The 23,897-nt window shown below is 38.4% G+C and overlaps 1 protein-coding gene across 1 annotated transcript in view; it reads right to left on the bottom strand.

Moving 5' to 3' along the window:
• Window positions 1-23,897, bottom strand: part of GPC5 (glypican 5) — a 682,486-nt gene that overhangs the window by 632,066 nt on the left and 26,523 nt on the right. The window contains exon 2 of the mRNA XM_053901416.1: window positions 8,277-8,438. Coding sequence (XP_053757391.1) covers window positions 8,277-8,438 — 162 coding nt within the window. The remainder of the gene's footprint in view (window positions 1-8,276; window positions 8,439-23,897) is intronic.

Here is a 23,897-nt window from a genome sequence, read left to right on the forward strand (position 1 = left end):
ACATCCATATATCCAACCCCTTCACTTTGATGAAACCTTTGCTCCAATGCCAACTCTTCCCTGATCATCCAGTTTAAAACTGCAATCCTCCAGGACTGTTACTCTCCCTCCCTCTGTTCTATGCTACGGTTTCCCAAAGCATTTAATCCATCCTAATGTATTTACACCTGTATACATTTACTTTCTACTTTCCTCTGGCTGAAACAGACAGTGTGAGAACAGGAATTTTTGTTTCATTCACTGAAGTACACCAAGCACTTAAAACAATGCGGGCACATAGAGGCTGCCCCATGAATGTTTGCTGGATGGATGAATGATTCTCCTATTACCTGTCCTCAACCACAGATCCCCACTACTCACGCCTTCTCTGGAGGCAAAAACTAGGCAGGGCTAAAAACGAAAACAGCGGTACCATCATGCAAACCGGCTTCATTATTAATTAGCTGTCTCCAATGTCAGCCCTCTAACTGGACTTTAGTTCACTTCCTTTCCCGTTTCCCACAGCAGCTACTTCAGAACATCACCACCATACACACACACTTCCTAGTCCGTTTCGCACCATGCCCTAGAGCTGCAGCAGCGCTCACTGTCCCTAAGCTCGCCACAGTAGAGGGTGATCACCCTGCAAAACTGGGGCTCTCACTAACAACAAGGCAGAGGGGCAACAATTATATTTCAATAAAGCTAGGGAAAAAAATTAATGAAATTTTTTTTTAATGAAAAAATAGATCCTTGGGGCTCCTGGGTTGCTCAGTCAGTTGAGGTCCAACTCTTGATTTTGGCTCAGGTCATGATCACAGGGTGGTAGGATAGAGCCCTGCATCGGCGTGGAGGGTGTTTAAGATTTCTCTCTCTCTCTGCCCCCCTCCCCAGCTCACATGCGCTCTCTCTTTCTCTCTATCTATCTATCTATATATCTATATATAAAATAAATAAATGAAATAAATATAATATATATAATAAAATGAAATAAAGTCCTCAGTTAAAATTCACACTCAGAGCCATGTGTTGGTTATTTAATATTACCATGCTTATAAATAAAAGGAACTGGAAGATACATTATGTCACCACTTGAAGAAGAGAAGAGAATGTCACACGAGGAATGGGAGATAGAGAGGCCAGAGAGAAAGATGTGAGGTTGGTAGCTTCGTGGATTGAGAGTAGAGGCAGAGCTAAAAAAAAAAAAATACTTGGAAATATAGAAATTAATATTCAATTTATGATTATTTATAATTTTTAGATTTTATCTTTTTTCATCACCATCTCATAAAATTGATCTTGTATATATACCGTATTAATGTGTATGCACGCATGTGTGTAAGTATGGAAGTAGTAATTTAAAAACTTTTTTTGAATTAATATGATAGGAAAGAGGCAAAAGCAAATGAAGAGAGCAGGGGAGCAGAGGCAGGGGCAAGGATGTGACTGTAAGCCATGGGAATGTGCAGGAAGCTTGTGAAGAGCTTGGACTTCTACAGAATATGGAAAGACATCTGAATTATTTTAGCTAAAACTTTAAGATCCAAATGGATATCGGTACCTTAAAAAAAAATCTTGTTTTTGGTATCTAAAAAAAAATTTTAAATACATACAAAACACCGACAACAATGTATATATCCTCAAAGTGTGTACACAGGTTCTTAGGACATATTCCTAAGGAAAAATAAAAAAAAAAACACACACATCAAGAACTGTTTGTGAAAAGACATTCAGAGCCCCTACTCAGGGAACCGTGCATTTTGGAAACAAGGTGCCATTTCACACCTATCAGTTCAACAAATCTCTCAAAATTCTGACAATACTCATTGTTGGGAAGGAAGTAGAACAGTGCACAAAGCACAAAAACTGTGGTGTTTCAATGGGTGCAGCTCCTTAGAAGAGCAACTAAGCAACATGTAGTGAAGCTGACAAGGCACCCGGCCAAGAAGCCCCAGTCTCACTGTGTATCAACCCCAGGAAACCAGGTGCCTGTGGGGACTTGAACAAGAATGGTCACTAGAGCAGGAGAAGTACAAAACTCAGTTGGAAATTACTGAGATGTCCATCAAAAGGAGGATGAACAAATGTCACGTATCTATAAAAAGAAATTCTACAGGGGCGCCTGGGTGGCTCAGTCGGTTAAGCATCTGACTCTTGATCTCAGCTTAGGTCTTGATCTCAGAGGCGTGAATTGAAGCCCAGCGTTGGGCATGAAGTCTACTTTAAAAAAAAAAAGAAAGAAAAAGTAATGTTATAAATCGCTTTACATGGATGAATAAGAGATAGAGGGACAGATAAATCTCAAAAACATAGCTAGTTATAACTTCCCACATGTCCCGTTCTTTACTTCACACATAGGTAGTTTTTAAGAATCATCCCTTGGGGCACCTGGGTGGTTCAGTCGGTTAAGCGTCCGACTTCTACTCAGGTCATCATCTTACAGTTTGTGAGTTTGAGCCCTGGGTCGGGCTCTGTGCTGACAGCTCAGAGCCTGGAGCCCGCTTTGGATTCTGTGTCTCCCTTTCTCTCTGCTCCTCCCCTGCTCACACTCTGTCTCTCTCTCTCCTTCAAAACTAAACATTCAAGAATCATCCCTTGAGATCCATATGCAAAAGTAAGATTAAACTAATACGAAGATAACAAAACGATAAAGAATCTGATGAAATGTTAACTTATCCTCAAGAAAATAAATGTGCAGTTCTCACACTGAAAAGATTTAACTGAAAAAGTGTTTAATATAAAAATCAAGAAAGAATTGTTTTGCCGACTATAAGCAGGTGACTGTGCTTTCTAGGTGAGATTACCATGGCACCAGATGATATTATCATAACCTGCTGTCAGTCAAACTTAAAACAACAAAAAGTTTACTTTTTCAAGTTTAAAAAATAAATCTGGCAAAGTAAACCTGATCTTAGGTCAATAGTTAATAGTATTTCCACCATCGACAATGCTTCATGCAAAGCAAGCTTTACTTCCAGCTGAAAAGTAATTTAAGCTCTTGCAACTTTTATCTAGAATACAGGAAAATTACCCATTTGCAGAATTAACAGAAGCCTGCTGACACAGATTCGACAGAAACTATTTTTTAACATTTCTGAGATAAAGGACAATTGGATAAAGACCAATTGCGTTGATAGCTGCTGTATGAGATAACACATGAACACACATGCTGCCTCACACTGAAAAGGAAAAACAGTGCAATCATATTCAGGATGCCATCGAAGGAGACACTATAATGTGCCCCTTTCTAGTTCATAAATGAAAAAGACAGATGTTGACATATTAGAAGTCTAAAGGAATCAATAAAAGGTTTGGACACCGTAACCCCAGCACCCAACAGTGCTGGTACCTAGTAGGTGCTCCAATGCCACAGCAAATCATCAAGAGAGGAATACATAAAAGAAAGAAAGGAGCAAGGGAGGGGTTCAAGCATTTTACTTCAGAGCCATCTTCTTGAAAGTAGTGTTCATTCATTCATTTATTCATGCAGTTCAGTTAATTATATTTACTGCTGCTAGAGATTGAGAGAAACAACCCCCCACAACTGCCAGCCTAAGGCTACCCGTTCTCTTACACTTGAACTTTTGATCAGGTAATTCTCCGTGTTAAAAACGGTATTATTCCTTTATCCTTCGACACAATGCTCTTCCAAGGAATAATTTTAATTATTATCCACCTTTATGAAGCATAGCTGAAGTGAATAAAATAAGATTAATGTACCTCATGCTTAATAATATTTATATAAATCTATTTACTCTCCCATATATTAATATATTCAAATATTCACTATATCTTTGTGCCTTTGACTATGTGCCTTTGACTTTACATTAGTTTTACAGTAGCTATACACCAGCTATACATTTTACAGTAGTTAGTGTAAAGGAGAAAAATCCATTAATTACGTCCTCACTCTTAATTCACCTACTTTTTAAAATAAGATGCTTAATTTTGAACATATTCCTATATTTCATTAAAAATAAGAATGTATAGGGGCGCCTGGGTGGCGCAGTCGGTTGAGCGTCCGACTTCAGCCAGGTCACGATCTCGCGGTCCGTGAGTTCGAGCCCCGCGTCGGGCTCTGGGCTGATGGCTCAGAGCCTGGAGCCTGTTTCCGATTCTGTGTCTCCCTCTCTCTGCCCCTCCCCCGTTCATGCTCTGTCTGTCTCTCTCTGTCCCAAAAATAAATAAAAAATGTTGAAAAATAAATAAATAAATAAGAATGTATTTTTATTAAATTCCTAATTCTAACATTTCAATGCACGAGGACAAGCCTGCCAATCTTTCAAGTACTTACAATCAAGAAATGAAAATTTACTCAGCCAAGAGAATGTAATCATAAATAAAAATGTTAAAACTTTCCTGTTCTAACTATCATTTATCACTCAGTCTTTTGTAATAATGTACACTTTTTAAATGCTATATATAAAACTGGAAACCTCCAGAATATAGACTTGGTATCTACCATATATTTTTGAAATACAGGAGCAACTGGAAGATAAGAGGAGTAGGGAAAGGTACAACTCGAAGAAAAGGTGCAGCTTTTTAACCTTATCTTCCCAACGTTTCGACAAGTTTCTAATGGCGTTCTCCCAAATATTCCTTCCTTTTATTTTTTCCCTTCCTTTTAATTTTTGAAAGTGAGGCTGAAAAATTTGTTCAGTTTTAAATTTAAAAAGCTAAACTACATTATCTTATTTGAATGGAGATTTAAAAACTGCCAAATTTGAAAGCTGCATAAGTGTTGCTCTTTTACTGTAGATGACATATTCTCTGTCAACTTCCTCTGTTTCTTCATGAGTCACACCATACTTTATTGTATAAACAAATAAAACATTATAAAGAGTATTTCCAAAATATTTTTAAAGCCAGCAATCCCACACTCACTTGAAAAGAGAGGAAGGAAAAACAACTCTTTCGCATTATCTGTGGCTGTTCTGCTTCATTCACAATCATTATTAAGCCCTTGAAAATAACGAAGAGTTACTGTCTGCACCGTGACATAGCCAGTGTTCCTCTCTGCAAACAGCACCACTTATTTACAAATAACAACAGACACAAAGATAACAGCTTGTTCCTTTCAGCTTATGAAATGCTCCATTCCGTATGAAAGACTACACTTGAGGATACAGTGAAGCCCCTGGTCATAATTATGGATCCTTCCAAAAACAGATTATCATTTCGTTGTTTGTTTAATTTAAGGCAATGTGACTGGAACCAACACAAATAAATTACATAAAAGAAAATAGAAGAATCATCCCAGTAGGCGGATTCCAATTGCACTGGTAGGTAGCTTCCTGTGCACAATTCCAGATCTGAATGCAGACTGTGTACAGGATAAACTTGTCTTCCGGCACCAGTTGCCAGCACTGTTTTCTCCCTTCCTTTAAAAGTTCCTTCATCTCACAATAATGTGGGTGCCCACTACATCCATACACGCAAGCAATCATTCCCATCGGTCACACCCAAAGGGTTGCTTCAAAACCAGGCTTCCGTGGGATTCTGTAAAAGCTATGAGAGAAGGGACCATACTACAGTCTTTTATAACCCAGAATACCACTTAAAAAGCAGGTTAACACTGTTGGAGTAGGAGACATAAATGAAATATTTGAAAATCAAAATATCAAAAACAGCAAATCTACTTACATTATTTGAGAAGTGAATTGATTTCCCCATTAAATTTCTCTCAAGCAGCCAGTTTTCCCAATAAAGTGTGTTGGCTTCTTTCTTCTTAGAAAAATAAAGACTTTGAATTGTTTTCAGATATTCTGATGGCACGGAAACTAGATAGTAGGCATTTTACTTACTGATAAAGTCACCTGCTCGATTATGGTACAGTAGATGTGATTTCTCAAACTGCTTTTAGTATATATGTTTAAGCTTGTTTTTATGGACATAATCCTAAAGCTACTCACTCTATTAAATGAAAAGCAGTTATTCTTCTTATAAAAGAATGTATTCCAGTAAAGTTAGCCTTTAGGCAAATTTATTCTAAATTTGTTTTGCCTTCTCATGATTCTTAAATAAAACTTGACATTCCACAAAGGGCGAAAACAACCACTTATAACAAGTTATATTTAAGAAAGAGCCTATCATTTTCATTTTTACGATTAATATTTAAGTAAACAGCAAAACTCAAGGGCACCTGGGTGGCTCAGTCAGTTAAGCATCCAACTTTGGCTCAGGTCATGATCTCACAGTTCATGAGTTTGAGCCCCGCATCAGGCTCTGTGCTGATAGCCCAGAGCCTGGAGCCTCCTTCGGATTCTGTGTAGCCATCTCTCCCCCTCCCCAGCAAAACTCAACCTATTGAATATAACAAAATTTATTAAACAGAAAAATTTTTCAATGTAGATAAATTACCTGACACTATGGTAGATAGAGACGATCCCATGTATTTCTACTTCTTATTTGTCACCAAACTTTTAGCAATATCACCACAATTTTTCAACAGCCTGAACCCATTTTAAAAGTAAATAATTCAGGTGTTGTATTTTTCCCAATCATTTGAACCTAATATATTCTGTCTCTTTTTTTTTTTTTTTTTTTCAAGTAATCTCCACACCCAACATAGGGCTTGAACTCACAACCCTCAGATCAAGAGTTGCATGCTCTACCAACTGAGCCAGCCAGGCACCCCATGATGTATTCTATCTTGATCAATTTATCCAACAATATGTAAAAGGTTTGTTAAGATATCTTTGAAGGTAGAAGAAAATGTTCAACATTCACTGAGTGCCAATATATTAGCAACGACAGCACTTTCTTTCACTTCTATAATTAGCTCTGCTACCCAAAAAGGTCGGTTTCATTGGTCATGATCTTCTTCAGCCATATATTCTTCCTTGAAAGGATTAGTTTTGACATTAAAAGATAAGAAATCATCATGAAGCTTTCCTGTTCAGTAAACTTTAATGACTCAAACTCAAGTTGATGCTCTAAATCTCCTTCCATGTGAGTCCAGCTCACCTTTTCAAGCACAGAATCTCCACCACACTCCCCATCCCTGTTCTGGTCAGACTGGTTTATTCACTGCCCTTTACCCCTAGAATGTATTGTCCATATTGTGCATGTTGTCATTTCCATGAGAAAAAAACCATCACATCACTCTGTGTATGTGGTTATAGTCTTCTGGTTCAGCCAGTTCAAATCACAAATCTTTGCTTACAAGGCATATCAACATGTTTTCCTCCAACAATTTCATATGAATAAATCCCATAACAGACATAAAGTTGTTTTCTAAGACATCTAAAAAATCACTAAAATAATAACATCTTAAAATTTGACGTATCACAGTTTCCCTAAGAAAATCACTAATTCATCATGAACTACATTTTAACTCCACTTAAATTTTATCCTGATTCATTGTATTTATGTTATTTAATGAACATAGTTTTAAAAATTAATCAGCTTTGTGATTTAGTTATGCATGTAAACAAAGCACAAATTATTTAAATAGACTGACAATAATATACATAAAGGAAAAGGAATACTAACAAAAGTCTATTTTGCTTTGAACAAAAGCAATAAATTTGTTTGAAAAGTAGTATAATCTAGATATTTTCATTCTAATCATATACAGTTAAGCTAATGTTTTATAAAAGGAAAAATAAATTAAGCTATTTTATTGTAGTAATAAGGGGTTTTATGGAGATGATGACTAAAATAAGGGAAAGATCATCTATTTTCCAATGTGCCTTGTAATTTTATAACCCATTAATTTTATTTCTGAACATACTGTTTGAATTAAGGTTGAGTTCTGGTCTTAGCTGATCCTTAAATATCCAATTAATATTTCCTATTTTACTGTTTATCAGACTTGTCTGCACTTTGACATATCACACTGGTGTTCTTATGAAAACCACATGAGGTAGCCAGGGGAAAAACTTAGACAAATATTTCTTCAAATCATATTTTTAAAAATAAATCTATAATTTCCCAGTTAAAAGCAATGAGATTTTATGTTACAGAATACTAAAATCTAATAATTATGTCCATTCATACTGCAGTAAAACCATAGGTCAGAATACTGAGGGACCTGGAAGGACCCACAAAGGGCACATATTTCCAAGGACTATTTCACTAATATAACAGTTTTCCCAGTCCAACTCAGTATTTATGTCCTGATTGACCTCAGAAATAATGACCTTTTTCTGAGGGTTAAAAGAAGTTAAAACTTCATTTTGTTCCAGAATGATGGTATGCAAAGGTAAGAAAACCTAGCCCAAGTTTACCAGGATAATGGTAATAGGAAGATTACCAAGACTTCTCCTTAGTTTCAGAAATCAAGATACATTTACCTTGAAAAGCAGCAGCATTTCGCGATATTAGAAACTTTAATGTGGAGCTGGAGGATTGAAGAACTTCCTGCATATCTTGGCGAGCTGCAGTCTGGTATCTCTCCTCCATCTTCCTGGTGCAACAGGTAGGTTTTTTGGATATGCAAACCTGTAGATCAGGTCCTGGAACAGATGTAATATTTTTTCAGAATAATCACCTGTTTATTTGATTACCATTACATGTCACATGTCAGGCATTAATGATCAAAAGGGGCTCATGTACTATGTGAGAAATTGATTTACTAGAGCAGTTGCTGTTAAAAAAAAAAAATGTATGTATTGTCCATGAAGCCAACCATGAAACAAAATGTTGTAAACTATTAACTCTTTGCTCAAATATTTTATTAACATTTTGATCAAATATTAAATATGTCTATTCAATTAACTAATTACTATTACCTGACAAATACATTATATAACAGGAAACAAATTAACTGTTACATGTAAGTACAGAGCTACATCAGGAAACTTTTATTTTTGCTTATTTTGTTAATTCAGCCAAAAGTATTTGATCTAAATACGTTAATCAGAAGTGTATGGGCTAGAGGCGCCTAGGTAGCTCAATTGGTTAAGCGTCTGATTTTGGCTCAGGTCACAATCTCATGGTTTGTGCGTCTGAACTCACAGTTCACAGGTTTGGATTCTCTGTCTCTCTCTCTTTGCCCCAACCCGGCTTGCTCTCTCTCTCTCTCAAAAATAAACAATAAAAATAAACATTAAAAAAAAAAAAGGATGTGGGCTAAAACATTTTTTTCCTGAGGAAATAAAATCAAAGTTTGTACATCAAATAAAGGTGAGAAACCTTCACCTGATTTCTCAACTCAGCATTACACTTGCGATTCTTATGGAAGAAGTGGTTATCAGCAATAACAGTATAATGGAGGACTGAGATTCTCCATGGCCCAAACCCACCATCCAAATTTCTACTCATTCCCTAAGTTTACTAGAGACAATTCCTACCATTAAAAGTACATTTAGTTTTATAACCATATTCAGAAAACTTCCAGGAAGATGCAGATTACATGGAATGTGAAGTTATTACACGGATGTAATAGTTGTAGTTAGAAAAATGCTAATAGAATTAACAACTCTTATCCCAGATGAGCTAAAACCTCATTCTATACCTGAATAATATGCAAATACAAAAAAAAAGTATTTTTATAGCCAAGTTTACCAGTACAATGATAATAGGCAAAACACGTAACAAGACAGGGGAGGCACCTTTATACACAGCAGACATGCTAGAGAACAAAGAGGTAAAGGGGCATAGATAGTGCCTATCGAGGAGAACAGTGATGGGACATCATGGTTTGGGCCCTAGAGCATCCCAAGGCTAGCCAGGTTTTATGTAAAGCTCAGCAGAGTTTTCTTTTCATGGCCTCATAGAATACATTATTTCCTTATCTTAGGGTAGGAAAAACAGTTGTGGCCTTATTGGTGACGGGGAAGTTTCACAGCACACATGTCAGCTCTTCAGTGACCAACTCTACATCAGCAAATATAAAATACCCATGTGTGCACATACGCGCGCCATACAGACACTGTCAAACCCCTCCTTTTTCACACAGAGTAGACCTCAGGCCTCACATCTCCAAAAGTTGGTTCTGGGTAAGATCAAAACATGTGAAATCAGCCAATACAGGACACCAAAATTTGTAATAATTTTGGCTTTAGTTTGTTTACGTTAGACAAATAAAAAATGACAACATTTGAGCATTTCTCAAAGGCAAAAAAGCATAAAATATTGATGTGTGTCACAGTAGGTAATATTTTGGCAACTGTTTTTCATTTTTCTTGGCTAAAAGTATACAAAAGCAAATTCTACTTTAAGACTGATTGAAAGAAAAAGCTGTCTTCCCAGCTTCATTCCTAAATGGAAGGACTGGGGAATTAAGAGTTCAGAGAAGAATAGAGATTGGAGGAAAGAACAAATAAATAAACATGAAAGTATATAAACATATTTAGTATGGTAAGGACTGCTAGGGAATAACAATAGTAACAACAATAACAACAACAATAATTGATCTTTGCAAATGTCTCTCCAGAATTCAAACACCAAGGTCCTTTGCTAGACCACCTTCTTAAACATAGCTTATGAAGGCACCAAGTTGTGACCACTCCAACCTCCCTCTCACTCCAGCCTCATCTCAAGTAACGCTGCCCACTGTACCCTTCCCTTCACACATGGGCCTATTTCAGCCCTTCATGTTCACCAAGTGCCCTCTTGCCTCAGGGCCACTTTCTCCATGCTCGGCTCTCTGGAAGGGATGCTCTCATTCCTACATGTGCTCACCCACACATATGGAAAACACACACCTCCTCCTAATTCATTGCCATCTATTTTTCTTTACATGTGAACTCAGCCTTCCCGCGAGAACCTTCCTTAGCCTCCCAGACAGTTCTTGTCTTTATTATATGCTCTTGAAGTGCACCATTCCTCTCCATTGCACTTATCATGGTGCAATGTTATATTCCTTCATGTGATGACTAATTAATTCCTTCATCTAACTGTAAAGCTCCACATGAGGGAATTTTTGCTCATTGTTATATCCCAGTTGACCAGTACAGCACCTAAAAAAGCATAGAGACTCCATTTTTATTCACCAAACATATAGTTGAGGATCTAATGTGAATAAACATCATCTTATTGAATCCTCACATTAACCATATGATGTAGAGACCATTACTACCACATTTTACATATGAGGAAATGGAGACATGAAGAGGATTTGAAAACTGCCCAATATCACATACCTATGTCACACACTACAAAATGGTGGAGCTGGTGATCGAAAACAGGCAAAGTGATTCCCAAAGTATCTTCTTCACCATCACTCTATTGAGAGGAAAGCTGTAGCCTTAAATCTATAAATGGTTTGTCTACAGATATGACTGGCCATTTTTGATTCTTCTTCTTGAAAGAAGTCATCTGTTTGGTAAGTTACCAAATTTTAGGTCAGGAACCATCCAAGGAATTTTATTCAAAAAACAAAATAGGCTTGGGGAGCCTAGGTGGCTCAGTCAATTAGGTGTGCAACTCTGGATTTCAGCTCAGGTCATGATCTCAGGGTTGTGGGATTGAGCACCACATCCAGCCCCACATCTTTGGATTCTCTCTCTCTCTTTTTTTCTCTCTGCCCATCCCCTGCTCACATTCTCACATATTCTCTCTCTCTCTCTCTCTCTCTCTCTCTCTCAAAATAAATGAGCATTAAAAAAGTCATCTAAAATATGAAGTTATAAAGATGCCATTTGCGTTTTCGCCCAATTTTAAATGGTGGAAAGTACAGTTAGAAAGGTACTGCAAATGGCCTTGACTGTTGTCCTAAACATAACAAGGGAGAGAGACTATCTCCTATCTCACAGCTCTGAATAAGCATGGACAGCAATTTAGAACACGTAAGAGCAAATACATTCTTCACGCTGATGAGCATGTGCACTGATTAATCCAGACTTTCATTCAGAATCTTGGTGGATGATAATGACAACAACATAACACTAAACTCCAACGCAAAGCAGGACTATAATTCAAATATCTAGTTATGTTTAACCAGCACATTTTCCTCAGTATCCAGAGTTGGGGTGGCGGTGGAGGGGGAAAGAGTCCACATGAAACTAGTTCCCATGCTTCCTGTATCAGCCCAAAAGACAGAGGAGATGAACCAAACACCCTCAGGGGAAGGACCATACCTTACATTTTGCTCACAGTATAAGCCCAGAGGTCATAATAAGCTGTATGTTGATAAAACGCCCAACATGGGAGGCTGCGGTTCTCCCACTGTAAACAGAACAAACATTATAAGAAAGCAAAGCCAGACGGAACCCAAGCAGATACCATGTAGGTACCAAGACTCATTTTTAGCATATTTCAAAGCCTGGTTTCAAAGAACATGGCATAATTGAGGATGCTATGAAACAGCAAGAGAGCACAGTCAAGGCTCAGAGGCAGCAGTCATGTTTCCGAATGGCAAAATCAAGCTCTGCAAGAATTAAATTACTAAAAGCAAATGAAATTAAAAATAAAACAGCAGGCTCCTTGCTGAAGGATATTCAACCAGAATTTCAGGGGCTTTTCCTGATCTCTCACCCAGAAGCAGCAGGATTGGTGACTATGACTTCCTTTCTGTTTTCCTGAATGAGAAACTGTTAGAGCCATCTCCCTGCTTCTGGATGGTTTTTTCAAATGTGTTAAAATAGGAGCATTGGGAGTCATCCTGGAAAGATGGCAGCCGTGAAGGCATAGTTTTCACTATCTCCAAATCCCCACATAAACCAGATGGAACAACTAGAAAATAAATCCAAGAAATATAACAAAACTAGATGATAGAGAATTCCCACAATTTCAAAATATAAACAGGGGGTTAGGGGGTGGAAATCAGCAACAGCCACAGATTTTCCCATTATCAGAGTCTGGGCAGTGGGGAGAAGCACTGAGGACAGGACAACCCCCAAACAGCCAACAGAATTTGCCAGAAAGTACAGTGGGCCAATCTGAGAACAGCAGCAGAGACAGGGACGCTTTTGCCCTCTCGATTACCGGGTATGTGCAAACGACCTACGATTGAAGGGAGTGAATGATCAGGAGCTATCCGAACCTGTGAACTCTTAAAACAGATCAAGCAGCCTCTTTTCCAGGATAGAACTCTACACAGAAAAAGTTCTGGAAGTGGAATCAAAATTTAACAGAATAGGGATCCAAGAAGCACAGATAAAGAAGGTCTAGACCAATGTGAGAATGGAATTAAAGCCAAGGAATTTCAGAAAAGAAGCACCCATAATTTTAAATGCTACACAGAAATGGAAGAAGTTCTGTAAAGCTAGAAAAGCTTTTCTGAAGCCAGCCTCAACCTAAATGTCCAGGAAAACAATACTCCCTTCCTATAGAATGAGCAACAAAAAATACTGCAGTCAAATCTCACACAGAGTTGTTATGATAAAAAAGAGAGTAAGGAACAGAAAAATCACCCACAGACAAAGAAAGCATGCTAGAAAGATATGCCCCTAAAAAGAAAAACAAAAGATAAAAGATAATGAAAGAAAACATGGAAGAATAACACAAAGCAGTATCAGAAAACCTGACAGATGCAGTGCCCATACTCGGTACAGAACAAAAGATGAAAGAACAAGTTCTGAAATGAAGACTAAACCAGAAGGAACACAGGAGCCAGTCACACAAAGGTAATGCCCTACGGGAAAGAAAATGAAAAATAAGAAATTTTCAAAAATCAAAATGAATGGATAGATTTGAAAGACAGCAATAACAAACACTCTCGTAATATCAGTTCCCAAAGAAAAAAACAGGAAAAATGCTAAAAACTACATTTCATGTTACGCTACAACTGTGAAGGGCACTGATAAAACAAATAATTAGGGAATATTCAAATTCTACTGTCTAATTCTACCCTGTATTTTCAAAATTGAGATTTTTTTTTAGTGTGGAGGCATAAAGAAGTAAAGTAAGTCTGTAATCTTGAATTTGAATTGAAGTATCAACATGAAATCATGAAAAACTTTACCTCTGAAAGTACATATTTCCTAGCTTCCCTGAAAAGGCCTAGAAACAATGACCAACTGAGTGGCAAAGGGCATCCCTTGTGCCCAGATTATCATCTTGAAATACTACTTTTCACAAGAAAAAATCAGTGCTTCTTAAAGAAATGCCTCATCCTAGGACAAGATGACAAACTAGCCAAAGCACCCTGTCCACCACATAGTGAAGAAGCTACCAAATAATTAGCGGGGTCTCATCAAAAGGATTCAGGAGCTAGGTTAGGGCACTAGGGCTGTCATAAAATACAACAGACGGGTCAGTTAAACAACAGAAATTTATTTGCTCACAGTTCTGGAGACTGGAAGTCCAAGATCAAGGTGCTGACAAGCTAGGTATCTCCTGAGATCTCCTTGTCTTGCATATAGCCACCTTCTCCCTATGTCCTTGCATGACCTTCTCTTTGTGCATTTGTACCCCCAGTACCTTTCTCTCTTCTTATAAGCACACAATTCATATCGGATAGGACCCATCCTCATGACCTCATTTAACCTTCCTTCCTTCCTTAAAGGCCGTATCTCTAAATAGAGCCATATTGGGTGCTAGGGCTTCAACTTATGAATTTGAAGTGGGGGGCTGGTAGGAAATAATTTAGTCTAACACAGCAGCCAATTTCAAAAGGTTTCTACTGGTTAAACCTGGAACAACCTGAGCCTCAATAATAATAATAATTGTAATGAAGGGTGCCTGGGTTGCTCAGTCTGTTGGGCGTCTGACTTCGGCTCAGGTCATGATCTCACGGTTCATGAGTTTGAGCCCTGCATCAGGCTCTGTGCTGACAGCTCGGAGCCTGGAGCCTGATTTGGATTCTGTGTCTCCCTCTCTCTCTGTTCCTCCCTGCTCACACTCTGTCTCTCTCTCTTTCTCTCTCAAAAATAAAGATTAAAAAATTATTTTAATAAAAAAATAATAATTGTAATGAGCTACAATTAATCAAATATGCTTAAACCCAAGGGTTTTCTCTATCTGTGCTTTATTTTGTAATTAAAAAAAATAGTTTTAGAATAGAACTGCTTGTTGATTACATACGTTCTCTTTTTGTTTCAATCATTTACTCTCCCCCAGTCAACTTACAGGACTTTTATACTTGTAGCACAAACCAGCTTTATTGATGGCTTACATAGAAAAGAGCCCTTGGTACCAAGACCCTGAGATCAAGATATATTTCAGGATCACCAGAGTGGATATTACATGTCATAAAATACCAAATGCTCACCACACGAAAACAGGACCTTGGAATTGAGAGTAGGAGGAGTACACTGGTAAACTTGCTCCTCCTATCTTTTCTGAGATTGTCTTCTTGCCGTAAATTCAGAAAGTTATAGGAGTTTGTAAAATGTTATATGGTGAGAGGGTTTCTGACTGAGTCAAATGTATTCCTTCACCCAGCTAGAATAAAAAATACTTAAGTCCATGAATCCAGCAAGAATCATGACAATGGCATTGGATCTGCTGAACACTGGCCAGCATCTGTTCCCTCTCCTGGAAATTTCTTCTCAGTTCAACCTCTTGCTCACTCACATACATGCTATCCAAATGAGACTGATACACATAGACACATATCTACACATATATAATGATGAGTCTAGACTGGTTAAAACATAGCATCCTATCCTGTCAGCACAGTGATTGATTCAGAAATAGACAGCCAGTCACAAGAAAGAAATGCAAAAAGATATTTGCCGAGGCATCTAGGAAAGCAAAGCTTTCTTGCTTTGGCTGGAACTGAATTTAATGGCGCAGGGACGAAGGGCTTGCAGATGCCACAGTCACTTCCCGGCTCGGAGTCAAGCCTGGATCTACCACAGCCTCTTCTGTCACCTGCCATATAAGGAGATCCGGCCAATACAACAGCAATAATAGTGCGCAGGGTTACAGCAGGCTAAACATGCCACTCTCTTTTATGCTTTATTCCAGAACTTCAAAAGGACTTGCTATTAAATGGAGGGTCAAATAACACCTGTTTAGTGCCTGTTCCAGTTTCCTGCTCTGTGGTAATAACTTTTATGTCCAAGAAACAATAAGAAAGATTCCACTGCAGTGTGGCAGTGCTGCCAATGGAGAACAGCCATTAACTCTGGACAAAATACAACAACCAATGACCTGAAAGCTCTGGAGAGTGAACAAAAGAAGAAAGATTCTGGAAGGGAGTCAATATTTAGAAGAAGGGAAATGCCATAGGGTTAGTTTCCTATCTCTGTGGCTTTTAGTCTGAGGGCATCCCATCTATAAAGTGACTACCAATTTAAAAAAAAACTCAGTCTTTTTAGGAATTAAGCACAAGATGATAGATACCAAGGAAATCACTGCTGGTAGAAACAGCGAGGAAGGGAGAAACACCAGGAAGGAGTGGGCCAGAGAGAAGGAACCCCAATTGCTCCATGCACACTCTGCCCACATCTCTGGCTAATCCCGACACTACACCTCACGTGGCCAAGGCAGACTGTAAGTAGTCCAGCTACTGGCAAGATAACGAAAAGGAACTAAACTAAAATTGCAATAGCTTCCCAAGAGATACAACTGACAGTTTGAGCCCAACCAGAGTAATCTTCTCTGAAGACAAAGACATTAACATCCTTTGGAGGAGTATCATAGAATCCAGAGATACCAATAGCATAACATTCACAGTGTCCAGGGGACAATCTGAAATAACTGGACATATGAAGAATCTGTATTACGGCGACCCATTGTCAAGAGATAAGGCAATAATTCAGACCAACATGAGATGATCCAGATGTTGGAATAAACAGGGAAGGGCTCTAAAGAGCTATTATAACTCTGTTCAATGAAATAACAGGAATATGTGCTCTGAAAATTATAGAATAAGAAATCTTATGAGAGAAAAAGAAACTGCAAAGAAAAAAAAATGCAAATTCTGTAACTGAAAAATACAACATATGAAATAAAAATTTCACTGGGTGGGCTTGATAGCTAAATAGAGATGACAGAGGAGAGTCAGAGGACATTAAGAGACCAATAGAAAGTATCCAATGTGAAGAAGAGCTAAAACTTGAAAATACAGAGAGACAAACAGACATAAATAGTGCCTCAGAGAGCTGTGGGAGAGTATCAGAAAATGTAACATATAAGATTAGAGTCCCAGAAGGCAAAAAGATAAAATGCTCCATGAAATAATAACTTTAAATTTCCCAAATTGGTAAGAACCACAAATTAAGAGATTTTAAAAGCTCACTGAACCCCAAGCAAAATAAATACAAAGAAAATCATGCCTAAGCACATTATAGTCAAACTACTGAAAGCCAAATATAAAAAGAAAAGGAAAGAAGCCCTGTATGTGAACAAAGGGGAGAAAAATAGGAGATGAGGTAGGTTCACACAATGCCTTCTAGATCACACTTAGGAGGGATTTTCACAATGAAGAAAGGAAGTAGGGGGGAAACATGATTTGATTTTGTTCTTACAAGTGCACCTAATTGCTATTTTGACCATCAGTATTTCTGTATTGCAGATGAGAGTTAAGATTGGGTAGAAGTAATGAGAAGTGGTTAGATCAGACATACACTGAAGGCGGAAGATAACTTGGATGTCTTTGGTGGGATCTGACAGGTGAGAAAGAAACAGGAATTACAGATAAGCCTTAGTATTTGGGCCTGGATGCATCCGTGGTACTGGTCATAGAAACGGAGAATGCACAGGGTGTGCAGGTTTGCAAGGAGCCTTGGCAAGAGATCCACACTGAAACTGTAAGTTTGGGAGTTTGACACACAAATGGTACTAAATAATGAGGGTTTCAATGAGACCAACTAAGGGAAGAGTTTTGTTTATTAAATTTAGAATGTTTCTCATCCTTAGGCCAGACCATTGGGGTTGCTGGGGAGTTTTTTTGCTTTTGGGGATTCTTCTGTTTTGCTTTGTTTTCTTTGTGAGAGAACTGCCCTGTGTGTGGTAGGATAGGAGCATTTCTGAATTCCACCCACTGGATGTCAGAGGCACCCTCCCCAGTTGTGACCCCAGACATTGCTAAATATACCCCTTGGGCATAATCAATGGTCTCTGGGTGAGAAGCACTGGCCGAAGACAAATGTTGGCGATAAAGAAGCGTATTTATTCCAATATATGAAATATATTGTCAAATTGGTTTCCATACAACACCCAGTGCTCATCCCAAAAGGTGCCCTCCTCAATACCCATCACCCACCCTCCCCTCCCTCCCACCCCCTATCAACCCTCAGTTTGTTCTGTTTTTAAGAGTCTCTTATGCTTTGGCTCTCTCCCACTCTAACCTCTTTTTTTTTTTTCCTTCCCCTCCCTCATGGGTTCCTGTTAAGTTTCTCAGGATCCACATAAGAGTGAAAATATATGGTATCTATCTTTCTCTGTATGGCTTATTTCACTTAGCATAACACTCTCCAGTTCCATCCATGTTGCTACAAAGGGCCATATTTCATTCTTTCTCATTGCCACGTAGTACTTCATTGTGTATATAAACCACAATTTCTTTATCCATTCATCAGTTGATGGACATTTAGGCTCTTTCCATAATTTGGCTATTGTTGAGAGTGCTGCTATAAACATTGGGGTACAAGTGCCCCTATACATCAGTACTCCTGTATCCCTTGGGTAAATTCCTCGCAGTGCTACTGCTGGGTCATAGGGCAGGTCTATTTTTAATTTTTTGAGGAACGTCCACACTGTTTTCCAGAACGGCTGCACCAATTTGCATTCCCACCAACAGTGCAAGAGGGTTCCCGTTTCTCCACATCCTCTCCAGCATCTATAGTCTCCTGATTTGTTCATTTTGGCCACTCTGACTGGCGTGAGGTGATATCTAAGTGTGGTTTTGATCTGTATTTCCCTGATGAGGAGTGACGTTGAGCATCTTTTCATGTGCCATCCGGATGTCTTCTTTAGAGAAGTGTCTATTCATGTTTTCTGCCCATTTCTTCACTGGATTATTTGTTTTTCGGGTGTGGAGTTTGGTGAGCTCTTTATAGATTTTGGATACTAGCCCTTTGTCCAATATGTCATTTGCAAATATCTTTTCCCATTCCGTTGGTTGCCTTTTAGCTTTGTTGGTTGTTTCCTTTGCTGTGCAGAAGCTTTTTATCTTCATGAGGTCCCAGTAGTTCATTTTTGCTTTTAATTCCCTTGCCTTTGGGGATGTGTCAAGTAAGAAATTGCTACAACTGAGATCAGAGAGGTCTTTTCCTGCTTTCTCCTCTAGGGTTTTGATGGTTTCCTGTCTCACCTTCAGGTCCTTTATCCATTTTGAGTTTATTTTTGTGAATGGTGTGAGAAAGTGGTCTAGTTTCAACCTTCTGCATGTTGCTGTCCAGTTCTCCCAGCACCATTTGTTAAAGAGACTGTCTTTTTTCCATTGGATGTTCTTTCCTGCTTTGTCAAAGATTAGTTGGCCATACATTTGTGGGTCTAGTTCTGTGGTTTCTATTCTATTCCATTGGTCTATGTGTCTGTTTTTGTGCCAATACCATGCTGTCTTGATGTTTACAGCTTTGTAGTAGAGGCTAAAGTCTGGGATTGTGATGCCTCCTGCTTTGGTCTTCTTCAAAATTACTTTGGCTATTTGGGGCCTTTTGTGGTTCCATATGAATTTTAGGATTGCTTGTTCTAGCTTCGAGAAGAATGCTGCTGCAGTTTTGATTGGGATTGCATTGAATGTGTAGATAGCTTTGGGTAGTATTGACATTTTGACAATATTTATTCTTCCAATCCATGAGCACGGAATGTTTTTCCATTTCTTTATATCTTCTTCAATTTCCTTCATAAGCTTTCTATAGTTTTCAGCATACAGATCTTTTACATCTTTGGTTAGATTTATCCCTAGGTATTTTATGCTTCTTGGTGCAACTGTGAATGGGATCAGTTTCTTTATTTGTCTTTCTGTTGCTTCATTATTAGTGTATAAGAATGCAACTGATTTCTGTACATTGATTTTGTATCCTGCAACTTTGCTAAATTCATGTATCAGTTCTAGCATCTCATTAATAAAAGAAAAGATAAGAACCATATGATCCTGTCAATCGATGCAGAAAAGGCATTTGACAAAATTCATCAACGTTTCTTAATAAAAACCCTCGAGAAAGTCGGGATAGAAGGAACATACTTAAACATCATAAAAGCCATTTATGAAAAGCCCACAGCTAACATCATCCTCAATGGGGAAAAACTGAGAACTTTTTCCCTGAGATCAGGAACACGACAGGGATGTCCACTCTCACCGCTGTTGTTTAACATAGTGTTGGAAGTTCTAGCATCAGCAATCAGACAACAAAAGGAAATCAAAGGCATCAAAATTGGCAAAGATGAAGTTAAGCTTTCACTTTTTGCAGATGATATGATATTATACATGGAAAATCCGAAAGAAGCGTTTCAAAAGAACCTTCACAGAGAAGGAGCTGTCAATGAGGTAGAAAGACAAGAGGTGGGGGAGGGGCAAAAGGAAAAGATGATGGCACCACATCCTGCTTTCAGGAAGGGACAGATCAGTTCTGTTGGGGAAAGTGGCCACATTCCAGAAAGTCTGTATTTTCCTAAGATCTGTAATCATCTGGGCTACCATTTTGGTTGTTTTCTTGACTCTAATTAGACAGTGACTACAGGAACAATCACATTGCATTTGGGGTCCTATTCGTGATAAATAGTTACAAGGTCATTTAAACGCACTGAAAGCTGTTGTGCTAAGACTTGTTTAACAGTTTTGCTGTCCATTCCTGTCCATTTCCTGTTGATGACTGAAGCACTAACAGTCCCTTGTATTGTCCTGCACCCTGGTGCTTACCCAAACATTCGCTTTTGTGCATTTAATTGATTATATTTTATTTCTTTCTTTCTCCAGAGACTTCAAGTCCCAACAGGATAACGACCACCTTTGCTTCGTATCCCAGGGTGTTGTACACAACTAGCACAGTGTCTGGAACAAAAGATCTTCAATAAAGCATTAGTCTCCTCCCTTTTCCCCTTACCTGCACATAAATATTTTCTAAGAAACCTAAGAAGGCACTTTCACGGCTTAAAATTAATGAGATAGTTTTAAATATAGATTCAGGATAAGCATATCACTGAGGACATTAAAAACTGGTTCAATAAACCTTTTAAAATGGCATTTGTTATTATTGTACCTTTTTACAAATATTCCTCATAATAATGTATCGCTGGAACTTATAGATTCATCCATTTGATGGAATACAGGCACTGTCCTATAAAAGTATATATTGATATTATTCATTTAAATATAAAAACAAAATTTTTTCAGAAGAGTATTAAGTATTTTGGCTACCACAAGAGTATTATTTTGGCTATTATGAGGGTTTTTTTTTTTTTGGTTCTAGATTCAATATAAAATAAGTAACATTTGGCAATCTACAAATTTAGACAAATAGGGTCAACACAATATTCACAGGTAGAATAGTAATGCTGTCTCCCATATAAATGGCATCGTTGATCCTTCAACAGATGATACACTCAGAGCTGTGTTTCTAGCCATAGTTTATCAATATTTACACAAAATCACACACTTAAATCTTTACTTTTGTAACCAAAAACAAGCATTTCTAATATGGATGTATATATTCTATGTCTATAAAGCAGAGAAAGGTATGCTAAACAGAATGCTTTCTCCCACTTGAGTCATGAATTAGAAGTCAACGTTCTGCAACACGTTAACCAGCTCAGGAGACAGAAGGCCTATATATTGTTAGCATGTATACACAGCCTGCTACTTGAGTGTGAAACAAAATGAGTTGCAGCCTCACCCCCTCAGTTTTAAAAGAGCCCCCAAATTTTTCTACTGCTCTTTCACCAGCTCACCTAAAAAGACTATCTGCACTATTTCTCTCAAGGAAACCAGCCCCATGCATTAGAGCCCCTCCAAGCCAGGCTGAAGGAGAGATTCAGAATCACCCGGCCCAAAAAATTAAGCATTACTTCTCTATTTGCAACCACTGATGGATATGGGCTCAAGACCTTGCCAGTGGTGGGCTTAGGAATAGGGAAGAAGAAATTCTCATTCATAAATGTAGCTCAGGCCAAAATGACTTCTCAGCATACGATTCCCGTGGGATCAGCCCACCTCAAAATAATCTCTTTCCTCTGAGAACTGCTCCATCAATACCTCCATGAGGGAGGCCCCTGAGAACACGTGTGTGTCATAGGACATCACATCTGATTAGAGTCTGTTGAACTGAATGTGAGTATGTGACTCAAACAGAAGCAACTAGATTGTTTCATCTGAGAATGTAGAATTGGAACACAGAAAAAGTCTAGTCTGTTCACGAACAGAGCTGGTTTATATATAATTTCGGAGTGAAGGGCCCATTCTATCTCACCATGGAGGCAAAAGGGCAGAACGTGCAGTGTAGAGAAATGAAAGAAAACTGTCAGCTCTCTATAGTTCCTGCTTTAGTTCTTTTCTGGGGCCCAAATCCTTCCTATCATATCATACCATATCATATCTTATCACATCATATCTCCTATAAATTTGGGATTTCATGAGATACATCTAAAGGCTAATAAATTATTTTTTGAAACAGAACAAATTAGTCTGTGCTTCTTGCAGCCAAAGTGCCCACACTAATACTCTAATAAAGGGGATAGCACGAACGGATGGTTTGATCAATAAGTTAAATAGAAAGATCTCAGGAATACTGACTACATTACCATGGAAAAGTCCCTAGTGACATAAGCCAGACTTAGATATTGTGGGTGAGCAGGCAGAGTGGATTTGGGTACAGAATGGTAACTGACACTCAAAACCCTCGCAACCCACCAGCCAGGGCTTTTTTGTATGCCTAGAAATAAACAATGCATTAAAAATAAACTCTAGGGGTGCGTGGGTGGCTCACTGGTAAAGCGTTGGACTCCTGATTTCAGCTCAGGTCATGATCTCGCAGTTCGTGGGTTCGAGCCTGTGCTGACAGCACAGAGCCTGCTTGGGATTCTCTCTCCCATTCTCTCTGCCCCTCTCCTACTCACACGCATGTGAGTGCATGCTTACATGTTCTCTCTCTCTCTCCCAAAAATAAATAAACTTTAGAGGCATCTGTGGCTCAGTCATGATCTTGCAGTTTGTGGGTTCAGCCCACATCAGGCTCTGTGCTGACAGCTCAGAGCCTGGAGCCTGCTTCGGATTCTGTGTCTCCCTTTCTTTTTTTTTTTTATTTTTTTTATTTTTTTTATTTTTTATTTAAAAAAAAAATTTTTTTTTTTAATGTTTTATTTATTTTTGAGACAGAGACAGAGCATGAACGGGGGAGGGGCAGAGAGAGAGGGAGACACAGAATTGGAAGCAGGCTCCAGGCTCTGAGCCATCAGCCCAGAGCCTGATGCGGGGCTCAAACTCATGGACCGCGAGATCATGACCTGAGCTGAAGTCGGCCACTTAACCGACTGAGCCACCCAGGCGCCCCTGTGTCTCCCTTTCTCTCTGCCCCTCCTCTGCTCACACTCTGTCTCTCTCAAAAATAAATAAACATTAAAAAAAATTGTTTAAATAAAATAAAAAGTGAACTGTGTCACACAGATATTTGTGAATAAAAATAAATAAATCCAACTCAAATTGGCAAAAACTCATAAGGGATTCAATTGGTACAAAAGACTAAAAGTATAAATTAAATATAATTTTAGGGAACTTTAACAGGTCTGCTTAAACAATTTCACAGAAGACTTGCTTCCTCTCTGTCTCTCCACTCTATCCTCCATAGGTTTTGCTTCATCCTCAGTTTTCCCCATAAGGAACACCCCCAGACACTTTAGCCTCAGGTAAAAGAATGGCTGCGGTGATTCAGTCCCCATCACTCAGGAGAAGAGAAAATGTAAATTCAGGTGGTCCTTATAGAAGAATAAGCCTCTCTCTCTCTCTCAGAAGTCCAAGCAACCTTCATTCATATTTTATTGCCTTTGGCTGTGCTGTATCCATATCTGAATAATTACTGTGACCAAACATGAATTATATTGATTAGTTTAAGATAATCAGAAGTTCAATACTGGGTCAATCCCAGTTACACACACACACACACACACACACACACACACACACACGCACCAGGGTACAGTTC

This window comes from Panthera pardus, unplaced genomic scaffold (genome assembly GCF_024362965.1).
Source record: "Panthera pardus isolate Hobbes unplaced genomic scaffold, ASM2436296v1 HiC_scaffold_1, whole genome shotgun sequence".
Classification (NCBI taxonomy): domain Eukaryota; kingdom Metazoa; phylum Chordata; class Mammalia; order Carnivora; family Felidae; genus Panthera; species Panthera pardus.